Source organism: Mandrillus leucophaeus, unplaced genomic scaffold (assembly GCF_000951045.1).
Source record: "Mandrillus leucophaeus isolate KB7577 unplaced genomic scaffold, Mleu.le_1.0 Scaffold38, whole genome shotgun sequence".
Lineage (NCBI taxonomy): Eukaryota > Metazoa > Chordata > Mammalia > Primates > Cercopithecidae > Mandrillus > Mandrillus leucophaeus.
Window position 1 is genome coordinate 778,511 of NW_012104031.1, and position 18,309 is coordinate 796,819.

Below are 18,309 nucleotides of genomic sequence, written 5' to 3' on the forward strand. Positions count from 1 at the left end.
AGCACAGGTCTGGCCTTGCCTTCCCTGGGTGCCTTTTTGGATCCAGAAGGAGAAAATCCTCCCTTCCTATCTTGGCATTCAGGAATGCATGGGGCTTACAGCTGGTTCAAAGGGACAATGACTAGACTGCAAACAGCCACCCAGATGAGCAGCCAGCTTGTGTATTTCTCTCGGAGGCATGCAAATATGACAGGCCTTATTCCCAGAGGAAGGCCTAAGTCTGTTTCACGAAGGCTGCTGCAGCTCAGAAGAAATGTTCTTTTCCATCAAAAGGGTCACGTGAATTTTCATCCCCTTGCAAAAATGTCCTCTGATTGAGAGAATTCACCCTGATGATTGACGTTTATTCTGTTTGCTAGCTCAAATGTACTCATGGCCTATTTTCCTTTTGTTTCCCATGATGCAGAGCTTAATATCATTTTGCAAGGAAATATCATACTCTCAACAGAAAAAAGCAAGAAACTCAAAAAAGTATGTACCATTCTAATGCCTGAATACTTAATACCCATATGTCAGAAACAGGAAGTAGCTCTGTTCATCTGTATTAAGAAAGGGGATAGCAAGTTACTACATTCTGTTATAGAGGTAAAATCCTAGTTTAAAGAGGATCATTTTAATGCAGGTTTCTGTATGATGAAATGATTTCCATGATCTAGCAGAGGACCTAGAATGACAGGGTCCCTCCTGCCCCTTCTTGAAAAAGCCACCATTCTGCTTCTCCCAGCTGTCACCCCCCCCACTCCCCATTTTCACTGTCCGTTGTTTACGTTCACATATAGCACTGAGCTCGGTTCTGGGCCCACAGCAAACATAGATTAAATGTGAGTTTCCATCCCGTTTGCTTTTCTAGCCCCTGAGATCTGGCTTCTACCCCCAGCACCGTACTGAAGCACACAGCCAAGTGTGTGAGGGTTACAGGTTTTGGGGTGACACCTAACTGGCTTAGGATTTCTGCCCTCCGCTTCCTGGAAGCGTGACTTTGGGGAAGTCAGTGAACAGATCTAAGCCTCCTAGCATAGTTTAACAGCAGTGCCTACCTCACAGGGTGGATGTGAAGTGAAAGGCAGGTAAAGCTCTGAGCATCAAACACAGCCCATCATTAGTGCTCAGTAATGAACTCCAAGGTGCCAACTCTAGTGACTTTTTCTGTGTTTTGACCTCTGACCCTTTTTATTTGGAGATGGCTGCCTTCTTAGATTTCAGAATTCTGCCACTCCTTGGTTCTTGGCTCTGTATCCCTGTTTCTGTTCTGACTTTTTGTCTTCCTCTTGGCCCCTGATGTGCCTGTGCCTGACACCTCCTCCTTCAGCCTCTGCTCTGTGTCATTCACTCACCCACTCACCCCCTCTTTGTGGCCCCCACACACGCTTCTCTCCTGAGGCACAGGTCTGCATATCCAACTGCCTACTGGGAAGCGCCTCCCTTTTCCTTCTCTTTCCCTTCCTTCCTCACTTCTTCCTGTGTTCATTTGACAAATGGTTACCTAATATCATGAACATTTTGTGGGTTACACAGACGTGTTCACACTTCTCCCCATGGTTATCCCCTTGTACCTCAGGCTCAGGATGTCCAGGACTGACCCAGCACATTTCAGGCCACCCTGAACCTGCATCTATGGCCTGGGTTTATCCTGATGGTTCCAGCATCTCCCCACTGTCCAGGCTCAAAGCCTTGGAGTTATTGGACCACCCCCTCCCTGCAGCTCTTCACATACAAAGAGCTGCCAAGACTTAGGGATTTGAATGATTTTAAAAAATTCATCCCTTCTCTGTCTTCTTCCTACTGCTATCCTAGCTTGCAACCACATTATTTATTTATTTACTTTAGAGACAGGGTCTCATTCTGTCACCCAGGCTGGAGTGCAGTGGCACCATGATAGCTCACTGTAATCTCGAACTCCTGGGCTCAAGCAATACTCCTCCCTCAGCCTCCCAAGTAGCTAGAACTACAGGTACACTCCACCACACCTGGGTAACTAAAAAACAATTCTGGCCGGGCATGGTGGCTTACCCCTGTAATCCCAGCACTTTAGGAGGCCAAGGTGGGAGGATTGCCTGAGCTCAAGAGTTCAAGACTCAGCCTGGGCAACCTAGGGAGACCATGTCTCTATAAAATTTAAAAAAAAACCCAAAAAACTGGCTGGGTATGGTGGTGCGTGCCTGTGGTGCCAGCTACTTGGGGGGCTGAGGTGGGAGGACTGCTTGAGCCTGGGAGGTTGAGGCTGCAGTGAGCCATGCGTGATCACACCACTGCACTCCAGCCTGGGCAACAGCATGAGACCCCATCTCAAAAAAACAACTTCTCTTTTTGTGTGTGTGTGTGTAGAAACTCATGCTGTGTAGGATCTCACACTGTCGCCCAGGCTGGCCTCGAACTCCTGGCCTCTAGTGATCCTCTTGCCTTGGCCTCTCAAAGCACTGGAATTACAGGCATGAACCACCTCGCCCAGCCTCCGTATTATTACTTTATTTGAACAATTGCAAAATCCTCCTGTGTTTGCCTCTAACTTTTCCCAGTTCCAGTTCGGATCTACAAGCAGAGATTTAATCATGCCACTGGCTTGCCCAGAGACTTTCAAAACAAGATGCAAACTTGCTATACACCATGAATCAACTCTAGTATCTCCTGTAACCTAATCTCGCTCATCATCCAACCCAACAAATGCTCACCTTGTTTCTGCACCTCTCACACTGTCTTCCCATGAACCGTTACTTCAACTGTTCTTTATGCCTGAAATTCTTTTCACTCTTCTCACCCCCTACCGCATTTTTCTTCCTGTTAAAACCCTGTGATCTTTTAAGGACTATCTCAATGGCCACTTCTGTGAGTCCTTTTAAAATGGCATTAAGGTGGGCGGATCACTTGAGGCCAGGAGTTCGAGACCTGTCTGGCCAACATGGCGAAACTGTGTCTCTACTAAAAATACAAAAAAAGTATCTGGGCATGGTGTCATGTGCCTGTAGTCCCAGCTACTCAGGAGGCTAAGGTACAAGAATCACTTGAACTCGGGAAGCAGAGGTTGCAGCGAGCCAAGATTGTGCCGCTGCACTTCAGCCTGGGTGACAGAGTGAGAGGAGACTCCAAAAAAAAAAAAAAAAAAAAAAAAAAGGCATCTTATCCCGGGCAACGTAGTAACACCTCATATCTACAAAAAAAAAAAAAAAAAAAAAAAAAATTAGCTGGGCATGGTGACACACACATGTGATCCCAGCTATTCAGGAAGCTGAGATAGGAGGCTGGCTTGAGCCCCAGAGTCTGAGACCAGCCTGGGAAAGATGGTGAGACCTCGTCTCTACAAACATTGTAAAAATTAACTGGACATGGTGATGCACACCTGTGGTCCCAGCTACTCGGGAGGCTGAGGTAGGAGAATCTCTTGAGGCTTGGGATGTCAAGGCTGCAGTAAGCCGTGATGACGCCACTGCACTCTAGCCTGAGTGACAGAGCGAGACCCTATCTCAAAAAAGTAATACAAATAAAAATAAAAAAATAAAATGGTATTTTATCCTCATTTAGTAGCTATCACAGGGTCTTGCACATAGTAGGAACTCAAAGCTCACCTCACCAAATCTACCAAACAGCTCCAATGACAAAAAGGTTAGTTTGCAAATATGGTCTAGTATTTAAACTAGTTGTTAAGTTTAAATAAATGAAAAGAAACCTTCAAGTAAACATTGCCACATATGCTATAGCTTCAGCTTCCCATTTAAACATAATTCAAATGTGATGAAGTAATTCTGATATCATACCAAATTTTCTGAAAGTATTTTTTAACTTCCAAATACCTCATTAAAGGAATCCTTTCCATTCGGTAAACCTCGGTTCTGCAGAAAACCCTTTAATATAGCTCCTGCAAAGTTGCTACAGCAGTAAAAGCAACCTGAGTATTGAAAATGCATCGGGTAGGACCAGTGGCCTTCAGTCTCCGCTTTACATAAACCTGAAGTAAAACCACATCGATATTTTGAATTGGCAACAGAATTAAATAGGAAGTTTGTGATGGCCTAAAATGTTTTGATTTGAAGGATTTATATAAGCCATTTTCATTCTCAGAAGGGCCTCAAGACATCTGTTCATCCTTAAATCTGAAAGTAAATGTAAATAAGCATTCGCATTTCCATGTAAAAGGTGGTAGAAGGTGTGTTTATTGAGGCACTCGTCTAACACTGTAGACTTTAATTACTTAAGAGCATTTGTTTGTACCTAACAGCCTTCTGAGTGCCTAGCTAGGTAGTATTTGCATTTCTTTGAAATACCACATTTTCCTCTCATTTTTAGTTGGTTTCTAGTGGAATACAAGCCACTTAGAGATTTGGAATATGCAATTTCTGGACTCTGTTTAACACTGTATGTGTCTGCTTTATCATGTCACATATGCAGTCCATTGGATTTGGTCGTTAAAGCCACTCATTCAGCCAGGTCAAAATTTTTTTTAATTGGGGATTTTTTCATCAGAAAGACATTAGACGCAGCTTATGCTACCAATAACGGAGTGGGACATTAAGTCAGTATGTGTAACTCAGTCTCTAAGTGCCCTTCTACCAAAGAGAGGAAAATGGGATTTGGAGTTGGTTGGTAGGGAGGCAGAGTAATCTACAATGTCAGGCTACATAAGGTAGGCTTTGAGTAAGGTGGCCGTATAATTGATCATCTCTACCAGTATGCTTTTGAAAAGGGACACTAACCTGAAGGGATGCTGGAACATCAGGAGTAAGCTGGGACTATCTGGGGCAAATGGGGGCAAATGGGGACATACGGTCCTGGGTTTGGGAGCGGTTCCAAGGGTGGAAGTGTTTATATCTGTGCCCTATCTTCAGAGGGCTGCTGCATCCAACAACCAGAGGGCAGCTGGCCCTGGGAGGTGGGTACTCCTGAGCCCTCCTGGGCCACCTGGGTGTTTCTTTACCCTCTCCCATGCTCATCCCTGCCGGAATCTCAGTTTACTCTGTTCTGCCAGCCTGCATGCTCTCTTCTCATCTTCCCACCCATCCTGCACATTCTGCAGGTCTGGGCCCAAAAATCAATCTTTCTTTTCCCTTCCTTCCTTCCTTCCTTCCTTCCTTCCTTCCTTCCTTCCTTCCCTCCCTCCCTTTTCTTTCTTTCTTTCTTTCTTTCCTTTCTTTCTTTCTTTCTTCTTTCTTTTTCCTTCCTTCCTTCCTTTCCCTCCCTCCCTTGTCTTTCTTTCTTTTCTTTTCTTTCTTTCTTTCTCTTTCTTCTTTCTTTTTCCTTCTTTCCTTTCTTTCGCTCCCTGCCTCCCTTCTTCCTTTCTTTTTTCTCTTTCTTCATTTTCCTTCTTTCCTTTCTTTCCCTCCCTGCCTTCCTGCCTTCCTTCTTTCCTTCCTTCTTTCCTTTCCTTCCTCTCTCCCTCCCTCCTTCTTTTCTTCTTTCTTTCTCTCTCTTTCTTCCTTTCTTTTCCTTCCTTTCTCTTTTCTTTTCCTTCCTTCCTTCCTTCCTTCTTTCCTTCCTTCCTTCTTTCCTTCCTTCCTTCCTTCTTTCCTTCCTTCCCTCCTTCCTTCCTTCCTTCCTTCCCTCCTTCCTTCCTTCCTTTCTTTTCTTTCTTTTCTTTCTTTCTTTCTTTCCTTTCTCACAGAGTCTCATTCAGTTGCCCAGGCTGGAGTACAGTGGCATCATAACTCAGTGCAGCCTTGACTTCCTGAGCTCAAGTTAACCTCTGGCCTCAGCCTCCCAAGTAGCTGGGACTACAGGCACGGGGCACCATGCCCCACTACTTTTGCATTCAGCCTCCACCCCACCCTCTGCCCAGGAGCTTTTGCTGCAGGCTGTAAAATGTTGAAGATGAAAACCCACGCTTTGACTCCTCTGCATTGAATTCTATGCCAGGCATCTGGGGGCAGGGTGGGGCAGGGGAGTTACTCAGTCCCTGTTGGCTGAACTGAAAGGAGCTTTCCTCTACTGATGTTGATGATCTCTCTCTTTCTGACTTCCTATTATGTACCATATACTTTGTCGCTTGGATGTACCTTGATGTAGTCTCTTGAGAGATGATGCTTAGATCATTGTGAATGGATGACCATTCAGGGAATGGTTGCAACAGTTTCCACCCCTGGGTCTCAGCCTGTGAGTCAACAACTATTGCGTACAGGATATTGTGCTAGATTTTCTTGAGGAAGAAAATAAGTAGGGAAAAGGCATAGATCTGATCATGAAGAAACTTGAAAATGAGCTCTGGACACAAAGAATATGTGTATCAAAAATAACAAAGAATATGTGTAACACAAATATGGACTCTGCTGGGTACAGTGGCTCATGCTTGTAATCTCAGCGCTTTGGGAGGCTGAGGCAGGAGGATCACTTGAGCCCAGGAGTGCAAGACCAGTTTGGGCAACATGACAAGAACCCATCTCTACAAGAAAAATAAAAATAAATGAACTGGGGGCCAGGCGCAGTGGCTCACGCCTGTAATCCCAGCACCTTGGGAGGCCGAGGCAGGCAGATCACCTGAAGTCAGGAGTTCGAGACCAACCATGGCGAACATGGAGAAACCCCATCTCTACTAAAAACACAAAAAATTAGCTGGGCGTGGTGGTCCATGCCTGTAATCCCAGCTACTCCGGAGGCTGAGGCAGGGGAGAATCACTTGAACCTGGGAGGCAGAGGTTGCAGTGAGCCGAGATCATGCCATTGCACTCCAGCCTGGGCAACAAAAGTGAAACTCTGTCTCAAAAACAAATAAATAAATAAATTTAATTAATTAATTAACTGGTCATAGTGGCATGCAAGCCAAGCTACTCAGGAGGCTGAGGCAGGGGGATTGCTTGAGCTTAGGAGGTTGAGGCTGCAGTGATCCAAGTTCATGCCACTGTACTCCAGTCTGGACAACAGAGTGAGACCTTCTCTTTAAAAAAAAAAAAGAAAGAAAATTAAAAAGACTATAGAGCCAGACTGCCTGGGTTCAAATTTCAGCTCTACTACTAACTTGGACAAGACACTCAACCTCTCTATGTCTTAGTTTCCTCATCTATAAATAAGCTTAAGAACAGTCTCAACCTCACAGTGTTGTGAAGATTGAAATATGCAAAACAGAGTAGTATATGTATGTGTGATATAAAATATGCAAAGCAGAGTAGTATATGTATGTGTGATACAAAATATGCAAAGCAGAGTAGTATATGTATATGTAATAAGAGGCAAGTACAAATAAGAGCTATTATTATCATTAACATTATTGTTACATAAAAAGCATGTTATTTAATTACCTGTAGTACAAAACAATATACTTAGTGAAAAATAACACTGGAAAACGAATCTTCAGTATTGAATTTCTAAGTGCCACAGAATGTGATTTATCAAGTGCCTACAGATATATTTATAGAAGTAAATACACAGATATAATTAAAAATTGCTTTCTGTAAGCCCTGCGTGTTGAATGAGGCAGACTGAACTTTAAAAAAACAATCATATGCTGGCTAGGCTTGGTGGCTTACGCCTGTAATCCCAACACTTTGAGAGGCTGAGATGGGTGAACTGCTTGAGCCCAGGAGTTGGAGACCATCCCGGGCAACATGGTAAAACTCTGTCTCTACTAAAAATACAAAAAATTGGCCCAGCATGGTGGCACACACCTGTGGTCCCAGCTACTTGGGAGGCTGAGGTAGGAGAATGACCTGAGCCCAGGATTTCAGATCACACCACTTGCACTCCTGCCTGGGTGACAGAGGCCTTGGTTTTTGTTGTTGTTGTCTGTTTAAGTCATTGTGCCCTCCCAGTATTTGAGACTCCTCTTTCTTAATCTTATACTTAAATTTAGCTGAGCTTGATGGCTCACTCCTTTAATCTCAGCACTTTGGGAGGCCAAGGAGGGAGGATCACTTGAGCCCAGGAGTTCGAGACTAGCCTGGGCAACATGGCAAAACCCCATCTCTACAATAATTACAAAAAAATTAGCTGGGCATAGTGGTGTGCACCTGTGGTCCTAGCTACTCGGGAGGCCAAGGTGAAAGGATGGCTTGAGCCCAGCTCGAGGCTGCAGTGAGCAGTGATGGCACCAATGCACTCCAGCTTGGGTGACAGAGTGAGATCCTGTCTCCAAAAAAAAAAAAAAAAAAAAAAGAAAGAAAGAAAGAAAAAGAAAAAGTTATTAAATCTTTCTCCACACCTCTCAAAATATTTTCAAACTTACAGAAAGTTGCAGGAATAGTACAAAGAGCACCCACATTCCTTCCGCTCAGGTTCCTCAGTTGGTACCTTGTATCACGTTTGAGGAGTGTGTGTGTGTGTGTGTGTGTGTGTGTGTACCCTACCATTTTCTCTTTCTGAATGATTTGAGAGCAAATTGCAGATATGAAGCCCCTGGGCTCCCCAGTAAGTATTCTGCCCACCAAAGGACACTCTACTACATAACCACCATATGACCCTCCAGATAAGGAAATCCACACTGATTCAATGCTTCCAGCCAGTACTGAGACCCCATGCAAGTTTCACCAACTTTCCCAATGATATCTTTTTGCTTTTTCATCCACAACCACTCCAGGAACACATGCTCCCTTTAGTTGTCGTCTATTCCTTCTCCTTCGATCTGGAGCCATGGTGCCCCAATCTTTCCCTGTCATTCCTGCCCTTGACAGTTTTCAAGAGTACAGGCCTTTCATTCTGTAGAGTTACTAGGAAATCTCTCTACCCACAGAACACTTCTGATGCAAATGTGTGGGTTTTTTTTCTCATGACAACCAGTTCTCCAACTCTCCAGACACTAGTCAGGTGTCCAACAATTCAGTAGAATTCTGACACTATAGACCTGGAGTTAGCGTCAGATCCCACAGGTTAAAGGGCTCAGTCTCACAAGACGGCCCCCACTTAAAATGCCAATCTCAAGTCCTGGGTCTCCCATACTTCTAATTGACTCGCTAAAAATCAAAGGTTCCCACAACACCTTGGATTTGCTAATTTGCTAGAACAACTTACAGAACTCAGGAGTGCTCTTTCCTTACTAGTGTATTTTAAAGGATATAGCTCAGAAACAGCCAATGGGAGAGATGCAGGGGGCAAGGTCTAGGTCAAGAGACGCAGAGCTTCCATGCTTTCTCTGGGTGCGCTGCCCTCTAAGTACCTTAATGCGTTCACCAACTCAGAAACTCTCTAAACTCTGTCTTTTAGGAGTTTTATGGAGGTCCTGTTACTTAGGTATGATTGACTAAATCATTGGCTATCGGTGATTAATTCAACCTTCAGCTCCCCTCCTCTACCTGGAGGTCAAGGGGTGGGGCTCCAAGTTCAAATCTTTTTTTTTTTTTTTTTTTTTTTTTAAGAAGGAGTCTTGCTCTGTCGTCCAGGCAGAAGTACAATGGTGTGATCTCAGCTCACTACAACCTCCCCATCCCAGGTTCAACCAGTTCTCCTGCCTCAGCCTCCCAAGTAGCTGGGATTACAGGCACATGCCACCACACCCAGCTAATTTTTGTATTTTTAGTAGAAACAGGGTTTCATCATGTTGGCCAGGCTGGTCTTGAACTGCTGACCTCGTGATCCACCTGCCTCAGCCTCCCAAAGTGCTGAGATTACAGGTCTAAGCCACCGTGCCCAGCCCCAAGTTCAAATCTTCTAATCACATGGTTGGCCTTTCTGATGACCAGACCCCATTCTGAAGCTATCTAAGGGTCTTTGGGCACCAGTCAACTCATCAGCATATAAAATAGATAACTCCTGTAGCTCCAGAGATTCCAAGGGTCCTTAGAAGTTCTTGTGTCAGGAACCTGGGACTGAGACAAAAATAGTATAATAAAAGATGCTTCTATCACACCTATCACTGAGGAAATTACAAGGATTTCAGGAGCTCTGTGCCAAGAGAGGGGACAGAAGACCAGGTGTATGTTTCTTACTGTCTCACAACATCACAAGGGTGAACCTCAGATTGGATTTGTCTGATTTTTCCTTTTGACTAGTATTAGAAGCCATGCGTTCTTGGCCGGAATTCTTTAGAAATGGCGCTGTGCTCTTCTCATTACATCGCCACGGGACAAACAATGTCACTGTGTCCCACTGATAATAATGTCAATCTTAATTACCTGGAAAAGTTGATGTTTGTCAGGTTTCTTGGCCACGCACAGTGGCTCATGCCTGTAATCCCAACACTTTGGGAGGCCAAGGCAGGTAGATTGCTTGAGCTCAGGAATTCAATAGTGGACAACATAGTGAAACCTCTTCTCTACAAAAAAACCACAAAAAATTAGCTGGGCATGGTGGCACATGCCTGTAGTCCCAGCTACCTGGGAGACTGAGGTGGGAGGATGGCTTGAGCCTGGGAGATTGAGCCTGCAGTGAACCGAGATTGCGCCCCTGCACTCCAGTGTGGGTTGACAAAGCGACCCTGTGTCAAAATGAAACAAAATAAAAACGCTCAAACATTATTTTTGCCTTTGTAATTGAACAGCATTCTGTGGGGAGATATTTTGAAATGGCACCAACATACTGTTCCTCATGGACCCTCACTCTTTAGCCTTAGCATCTGTAGAACCCTCTGCCTGAATCAGCTTCCACTGTGGTGATGGCCTATTGAGATTTTCTATTTCTATCAGTCCTTCTACATTTGTTAGTTGGCATTCTACTGTAAGAAGCGTTTTCCTTTCTCCCTATTCATTCAATAACTCACTCACTCACTCACTCATTCATTCATGTAAGTATGAATTCATTGATTTCTTTTTGTCCAATGCGTTGTATCCATTGACATCACTATTTTCATACTCAAAATTTCCCAGCTTTAGCTAGTAGGATCCCCTTCAAGATAGATACTGGGTCCTTTTGACATGTCCTCATCATTATTTGAGCACTTCCTTGGTTTCTGGCACAAAAAGATGCTTCAGACTCATCTTGTACTTTTCCTGCCCCAGGAGCCTTGGTTCCTTTCACAAGATGGTGTTTGGAAGCCGAGATCTAGGCCTTCAGTGAGCACCTTTCTACTGGGTATCATTGCTTCTAGGCCCTTTTCAGTGGACAGAGCTAGAAAATAATGTATGTCTCTGTGTACATACACATACATACATCTCTATTTTTATGTAAGTATACATAAAATCAAAAACTATGAGTTTCTATTTATCTCCAATTGCAATCTAACAATCCAATGTTCTTTCTAATCATTTACTTTTATAAAATCACTTCTCTGACAGTGATTCCATTATCCTCTGATTATAGATTCCATTAGCCTCACTGTATTTACATTTTCACTCAGTTTTCTAATTTTTTTTTTTAGATGGAGTCTCGCTCTGTTGCCCAGGCTGGAGTGCAGTGGTGCAATCTCAGCTCACTGCAATCTCCGCCTCCTGGATTCAAGCAATTCTCCTGCCTCCGTCTCCTGAGTAGCTGGAACTACAGGCGCACACCACCACACTTAGCTAATTTTTGTACTTTTAGTAGAGATGGGGTTTCACCATGTTGGCCAGACTGGTCTTGAACTCCTGACCTCAGGTGATCCACCTGCCTCGGCCTCCCAAAGTGTTGGGATTACAGGTGTGAGTCACCACACTCAGCCTCAATTTTCTAATTTTCTCAGTGTAACTAATCACCCAGTCACAATAACCACTTCCTTCTCTTTATCACCTGTAACGGCCTCCTTGACCATGGAACATACCAACACCTCCTTGCAGCCCCCACTACAAGAGGGCCCTCTTCCTTCCCCTCACTGTCCCTCTTCCTTGCGCCAGGGCACACTAACGTGTCCATGCTGGTCCCCCTACCCCTCCCAGTGCTCTAATTCTTCTACTACCAGGCAGGCAGAAACCCTCCACAACCTCGCTACTCCATTTCTTGGCCTCCAGGCATGCCAACACCTCTGCATCCATGTCCCTTCTGCCTCCTTTCTCCATGTGCAAAGCATACTGACACCCCAGGGGATGATAAAGAAGGGAAGGAAAACTGCATGTCTCATTTTTACTTCCAAATTTTAAGTTTATTTCAATGTGTTTCTGCCAAAACTTTAATGGGATTTTAACTCTCTGTGCCTCAATTTCTATTGTTGCTTATGAGATACCTTGTAAGCCTACATTAGCCTGTGCAGGGCCCACCCCAAAGGCTGCCACAAGCAGGCTTAGTGTATCATGGGAATATGTATTAAAGAACTACAATTAAGTAGTGTGTGATTCAAGTAGTATATACAGGTTTTAGAAGACCTGATGTTAAACATCTCTCTAATCGTTTCTTAATTAATTGAAAAACATCCTTATTCCCAATAGTAGTTGTATATTCAAATTGGGTCAAAGTGAAAAGAAAATTACATAGTTTCTTAACTACTTAATAAGCCCTTTCTTCTTACCTCTGATGTGTGCTAAGGGGGCTGCTAAATGCCATCTTTACAAGGAATTTAATTTAACATTCTTTCTGTAAAAATATTGACCTCCTGGTAGATATGATCAATATATCTTGATCTTATTGATTAAATGTTGATTTCTTTTCTGTGTAATAGAACCCAGTTTTTGAAATTCAAGAGCGGCAAGAGGAAACAGTGGAAATAAACCCTGAATATAATGATTCCAAGATGATAATAAAGGTAAACTTATTTATTTCATAAACCTGAATTATGAGCAGTGTTGTTCTCCTGTAGAAAAAAATATGGATTTGTTTAGAAAACTCAGCTTTCTTTTCTTTTTCATCTAAGAATATACCCATATTTAGCTAAATTATGCTTTGCTTTGTGAATATGGATCTATGTCTTCATTTTAGGAAGAGGAGTTTCGTGTTGTACCTCCCATATGAGCACCCCTGAGTTATTTTTAATCTCTTGAGACTTGTCAAGGCTTCGTAAGCACTAGGCGTTATTCATTACAATTCTTGAGTCCAGGAATGATTTATTATAATTTTTTTTCTTGAGATAGGGTCTCACTTTGTCACCCAGATTGAAGTGCATTGGTGTGATCACAGCTCACTGTAGCATCGACCTCCTGGGCTCAGACTTCTGAGCAGCTAAGACTACAGGTGTGTGCCATCACACCCTGCTAATTTTTAAAAATTTTTTGGAGATCTTGCTGTGTTGCCCAGGCTAGTCTTGAACTCCTGGGCTCAAGGGACCCTCCTGCCTTGGCCTCCCAAAGCACTGAGATTACAGGTGTGAGCCATTGTGCCCAGCCTGTAGATAATTATGGATCATGGAATTTCGTATTTGAAAGGCATCTTGGAGGAGGCTATGAGATTTATCTTACAGATGAGGACACAGGCAGAAAGGGAATATGACTTGCCCAAGACCACATAGAGGATTAGAGGAAAATTGGAAATAGAAACTAGTGTCCTAATTTCCATTCTGTTGCCCTCTCCGTTATATCAAAAGGCCACAGGGGAGGAAAAACGACCAGGCACCTGAGTGATGAAATAGCTCCCCTCAGTGCCCTTTCCGTGGTATTACAGAAGGACTCGGGACATCTGTTTTCCCATGGAAGCAAAGGCTGGTCTTTCTGATGATTGCTGCGTAGCGAGAGTCTATGGGAGGCACTTCTTGGTGATCCTTCCAATCGCAAACTAAAACCGTGGCACAGAAATCAGCACAGTTAGAAATGGGCTGACATATGCAGATTGGTAGCTGGAATTAGCCCAAGTGGGAAGGAAAAAACTGTGTCTGAAAATCTTTTAAAATAAAATACATTATGCATATGAAAAAGAATAAAGAATTACGTAATGAGAAGTTGGATTCCCATCCCAAAGATTAAAAAAATAAATCATTGCTGAATCAGTTGAAGCCCCCAGTGTATCCCTCTTGGGACATCTTCCTGTTCCCTCATGGCAACCACTAACCTGAATTTTCTACTTATTCTTCTTTCTGTTTTCTTCATAGTATTCACAAACTTTAGTTTAGTTTTTCATGATTTTGTATTTTATTTAAACGATATTATACTGCAAGTTTTCTTCTGCAGCTTCCCTTACCATTTAGCATCATGCTGTGAGCTTACATGGTCATTACTGGTAGCTTCAGTTCATTTATTTTCACTGCTATATAGAATTATTGGAGAAGTATTTTTATTCATTCCCTATTTGTTGGACATTTGGATTGTTTTCAGATTTTCGTAACACAAACAATGCTGTTACAAACTTTGTGGTACAGGACCCAGTGTGTATATGTGTAAGAATTTTTTTTCTGATTGCGTAAATGTACCTACAAGTAGGACTGCTGAATGGAAGGGGTCTACACATGTTCAACTTAAGAGATTATATTAAATTGCTCTACAACATGGTTGCACCATTTTTTGCTTCCCCCAGCAATATATTAAGAACTCCAGGAGCTGGGCATGGTGGCTAATGCCTATTATCCCAGCACTTTGAGAGTCCACGGTGGGAGAAGTTCAAGTAAGGAGTTCAAGACCAGCCTGTGCAACATAACAAGACCCTGTATCTAAAAATAAAATTTAAGAAAAAAATTAGCTGAGCAGTCCTCGCTTCTCAGGAGACCGAAGCAGAAGGATGGCTTGAGCCTGGGAGTTCAAGGCTACAATGAGCTTTGATCCTGCCACTACATTCCAGCCTGGGTGACAGAGCAAGATCCTGTCTTAAAAAAGAAAAAAAATGCTCCATCGTTCTAAATCTTCTTCAGAATTGAGCGTTGCCAGATTTATTTTTCTCAATGTGGTGGGTGTAAGATGGTATTTTATTATTGTAATTTGTATGTATTTTATTATTAATAGGTTTGGGCATCTTTTCACAATTATTGGTCATTTGTGTTTTCTCATCTGTGAAATGCCTATTCATGTCTTTTGCCCATTTTTTATTAGGTTGTTTATCTTTTTCTTGTTAATTTATAGGAGCTCCTTATATATTGTGGTTACCAATCTTTTGTTAGCTATATGTGTAGCATGTATCTTCTAGTAGTTTTGACTTGTCTTTTTACTCTGTTCTTGGTGCCTTTTAAAAATTAAATGTGCTTATATTTGTAGTTTTTATTTTGAAGTAATTTCTTTTTTTTTCATTTTTTTTCTTTTTTGAGACAGAATTTCCCTCTTGTTGCCCAGGCTGGGTTGCAATGGCATGAACTCGGCTCACTGCAACCTCCGTCTCCCGGGTTCAAGCAATTCTCCTGCCTCAGCCTCCTGAGAGCTGGGATTACAGGTGTGCGCCCCCAAACCTAGCTAATTTTGTATTTTTAGTAGAGATGGGGTTTCTCCATGTTGGTTAGGCTAGTCTTGAACTCCCGACCTCAGTTTATCTGCCCGCCTCGGCCTCCCAAAGTGCTGGGATTATAGGCGTGAGCCACCGTGCCCAGCCTATTTTGAAATCATTTCAAACCATGTAAGAAGAATTGTTACATGGCCATATTGAATCTAATCATACCCAAATTCACCAGTTATTAAGATTTTTCCATCTGTGTTTTACAATTTTATCTATCTTTTTTCCTTGACCTATTTGAGATCAAACTGCAGACATCATGTTTTTTTGACCTCTGCCAAAATTTCAGTATGTATTTCCTAGAATAAAGACATTATATCACTTCTATAATCACGGTACAATGACAAGAATCAACATTTTTAAAAATTGAGATGAAATTTACACAACATAAAATTAGCTATTTTAAAGTGCACAATTTAAGGCTGGGCATAATGGCTCATACCTGTAATCCCAGCACTTTGGGAGGCCAAGGCAGGCAGATCATCTGAGGCCAGGAGTTCGAGACCAGCTTGGTCAACATGGTGAAACCCTGTCTCTACTAAAAATATAAAAATTATCTGGGCATGGTGGTGCATGCCTGTAATCCCAGCTACTTGGGAGGCTGAGGCATGAGAATCACTTGAACCCAGGAGGTGGCGGTTGCAGTGAGCCAAGATCGCGCCAATTCACTCCAGCTTTGGCAACAAGAGGGAACCTCTGTCTCAAAAAAAAAAAAAAATTAAATAAATAAATAAACAAATAATATAGTTCACAATCCAGTGGCATTTAGTACATTCAAACTGCTGTGAAACCACCACCTCTATTTTAGTTCCAAAACATTTTTGTCACCCTAAAATAAAACCAATACCCATTAAGCAGTTACTCCCCAGTCACTCCACCCCCCACCCCACCCCACCCCTGCAGCAGCTATCAATCTGCTGCTTTAATGGATTTACTTCTTCTGGAGATTTCACATAAATGGAATTGTTCAATGTGTGCTGTTTTGTGTTTCGCTTCTTTTGCTTAGTATAAGGTTTTTGAGGTTCATCCATGTGTCCATGTATTTGCATCAGCACTTCATTCCTTTTTATGGCTGAATTATATTCCATTATATGTAAAAACCACAATTTGTTTATTCATTTATCCACTGATGGACATTTGGGTTGTTTCTACCCTTTGGCTATTGCGAACAGTGCCACTATGAACATTCATGTTCAAGTATTTGAGTACCTGATTTCCATTTTTTTTGGCTAGGTACCTAGGAGTGGAATTGCTGGGTCATATAATAATTCTATGTCTGACTTTCGGAGAAAGTGCCAAACTGTGTTCTGCAGCGACTGGGCCATTTTACATTACCACTAGCAATGTATGAGGGTTGCAATTTCTACATCCTTGCCAACACTTGCTATTTTCCTTTTTTTTTTTTTTAAGACAGAGTCTTGCTCTGTCACCCAGGCTGGAGTGCAGTGGCACGATCTCGGCTTGCTGCAACCTCTGCCTCTTGGGTTCAAGCGATTCTCCTGCCTCAGCTGGGATTACAGGTGCCTGTCACCATGCCCGGCTAAATTTTGTATTTTTAGTACAGATGGTGTTTCACCATGTTGGCCAGGCTGGTCTCGAACCTGAAGTGATCCACCCACCTCGGCCTCCCAAAGTGCTGGGATTACAGGTGTGAGCCACTGTTCCCGGCCTTTTTTTTTTAAATAGCCATTCTACTGGGTATCAAGTGGTATCTCATTGTAGTTTTGATTTGCATTTCCCTAATGACTAATGATGTCATTATCTTATTATATCATTATATCAAGATATGTCATTATCTTATTATAAGGAAGTTTATGTGCTTATTGGCCACTTCTATATCTTCTTTGGAGAAATGTCTGTTTAAGTCGTTTGCCCATCTTTAGACTGGGTTTTCTTTTTCTTTTTGAGTTGTAAGAATTCTTTATATATTCTAAATAATAGACTCCAGATATATGATGTGCAAGTTTTTTTCTATACATTGAAGTCTATACATTGTCTTTTTAACTATGCTCGCGGTGGCGGGTGCCCGTAGTCTCAGTTACTCCGGAGGCTGAAGCAGGAGAATGGAGTGAACCCGGGAGGCAGAGCTTGCAGTGAGCGGAGATCGCGCCACTGCACTCCAGCCTGGGGACACAGCCAGACTCAGTCTCAAAAAACAAACAAACAAACAAACAAAAAAACTATGTTGCCCAGGCTAGTTTCAAACTCCTGGGCTCAAGGGGTCCACCTGCCTGAGCCTCCTGAATAGCTGGGACTATTGGCATGCCCCACCACGCCTGGCTACTTTCTTGATAATGTCCTTTATTACACAAAAGTTTTCTGAAGTTTGATTATGACGTGTCCTGGCATGGATTTCTTTAGGTTTATCTGATTTGGGTTCATGCAGCTTCTTGATCTGTAGATTTATGTCTTTTGCCAAATTTGGGACATTTTCAGTCATTATTTTTTCAAAAAAAATTTTAGCCCCACCTCATTCTTCTCTCTTTTAGGGACTCTGATGACACAAATGTTAGGTCTTTCATTACAGTCTCATAAGACCCTGAAACACTGTTTATTGTTTTCTGTTTTCTGTCTGTCATTCAGTTTGGGTGATTTATATTGTTCTATCTTCAAATTCATTGATTCTTTTCTCTGTCTTCTCTATTCTGCTGTTGAGCCCATATTTTGGTTGTATTTTTTTCAGTTATATATATATTTTTAAGGCAGAATTTCACTCTGTCACCCAGGCTGGAGTACAGTGGCACGATCATAGTTCACTGTAACCTCAAACTCCTGGGCTCAAACGATCCTCCTGCTTCAGCCTCCCAAGTAGCTGGGACTACAGACACATACCATCATGCCTGGCAATTTTTTTTTATCTTTTATTTTTAGAGATGGGATCTTGCTTTGCTGTGCAGGCTGTCAGTTCTAAAATTTGCACTTGGTTCTTCTTTATATATTCTACTTCTCTGCAAAGAGTTTATATTTTTTCATTTATTTCAAACATGTTCATAGTGTTCATTGAAACATTTTATGATGGCTGCTTTAAAATCTTGGTGAGATGGCCAGGCGCGGTGGCTCAAGCCTGTAATCCCAGCACTTTGGGAGGCCGAGACGGGGGATCACTAGGTTAGGAGATCGAGATCATCCTGGCTAACACGGTGAAACCCCGTCTCTACTAAAAAATACAAAAAACTAGCCGGGCGAGGTGGTGGGCGCCTGTAGTCCCAGCTACTC

General features: G+C 42.6%; 1 protein-coding gene across 5 annotated transcripts in view; it reads left to right on the forward strand.

Annotated features, from left to right (window-relative positions):
- LEMD1 (LEM domain containing 1) overlaps positions 1-18,309 on the forward strand; it is a 62,858-nt gene that overhangs the window by 33,543 nt on the left and 11,006 nt on the right. For 2 of the 5 annotated variants that reach the window (XM_011990405.1, XM_011990407.1), the window contains one exon: positions 407-471. The exons of the other annotated variants lie outside the window; for them this stretch is intronic. In XM_011990405.1, coding sequence (XP_011845795.1) covers positions 407-471 — 65 coding nt within the window. The remainder of the gene's footprint in view (positions 1-406; positions 472-18,309) is intronic. 5 annotated transcript variants of the gene reach the window in all.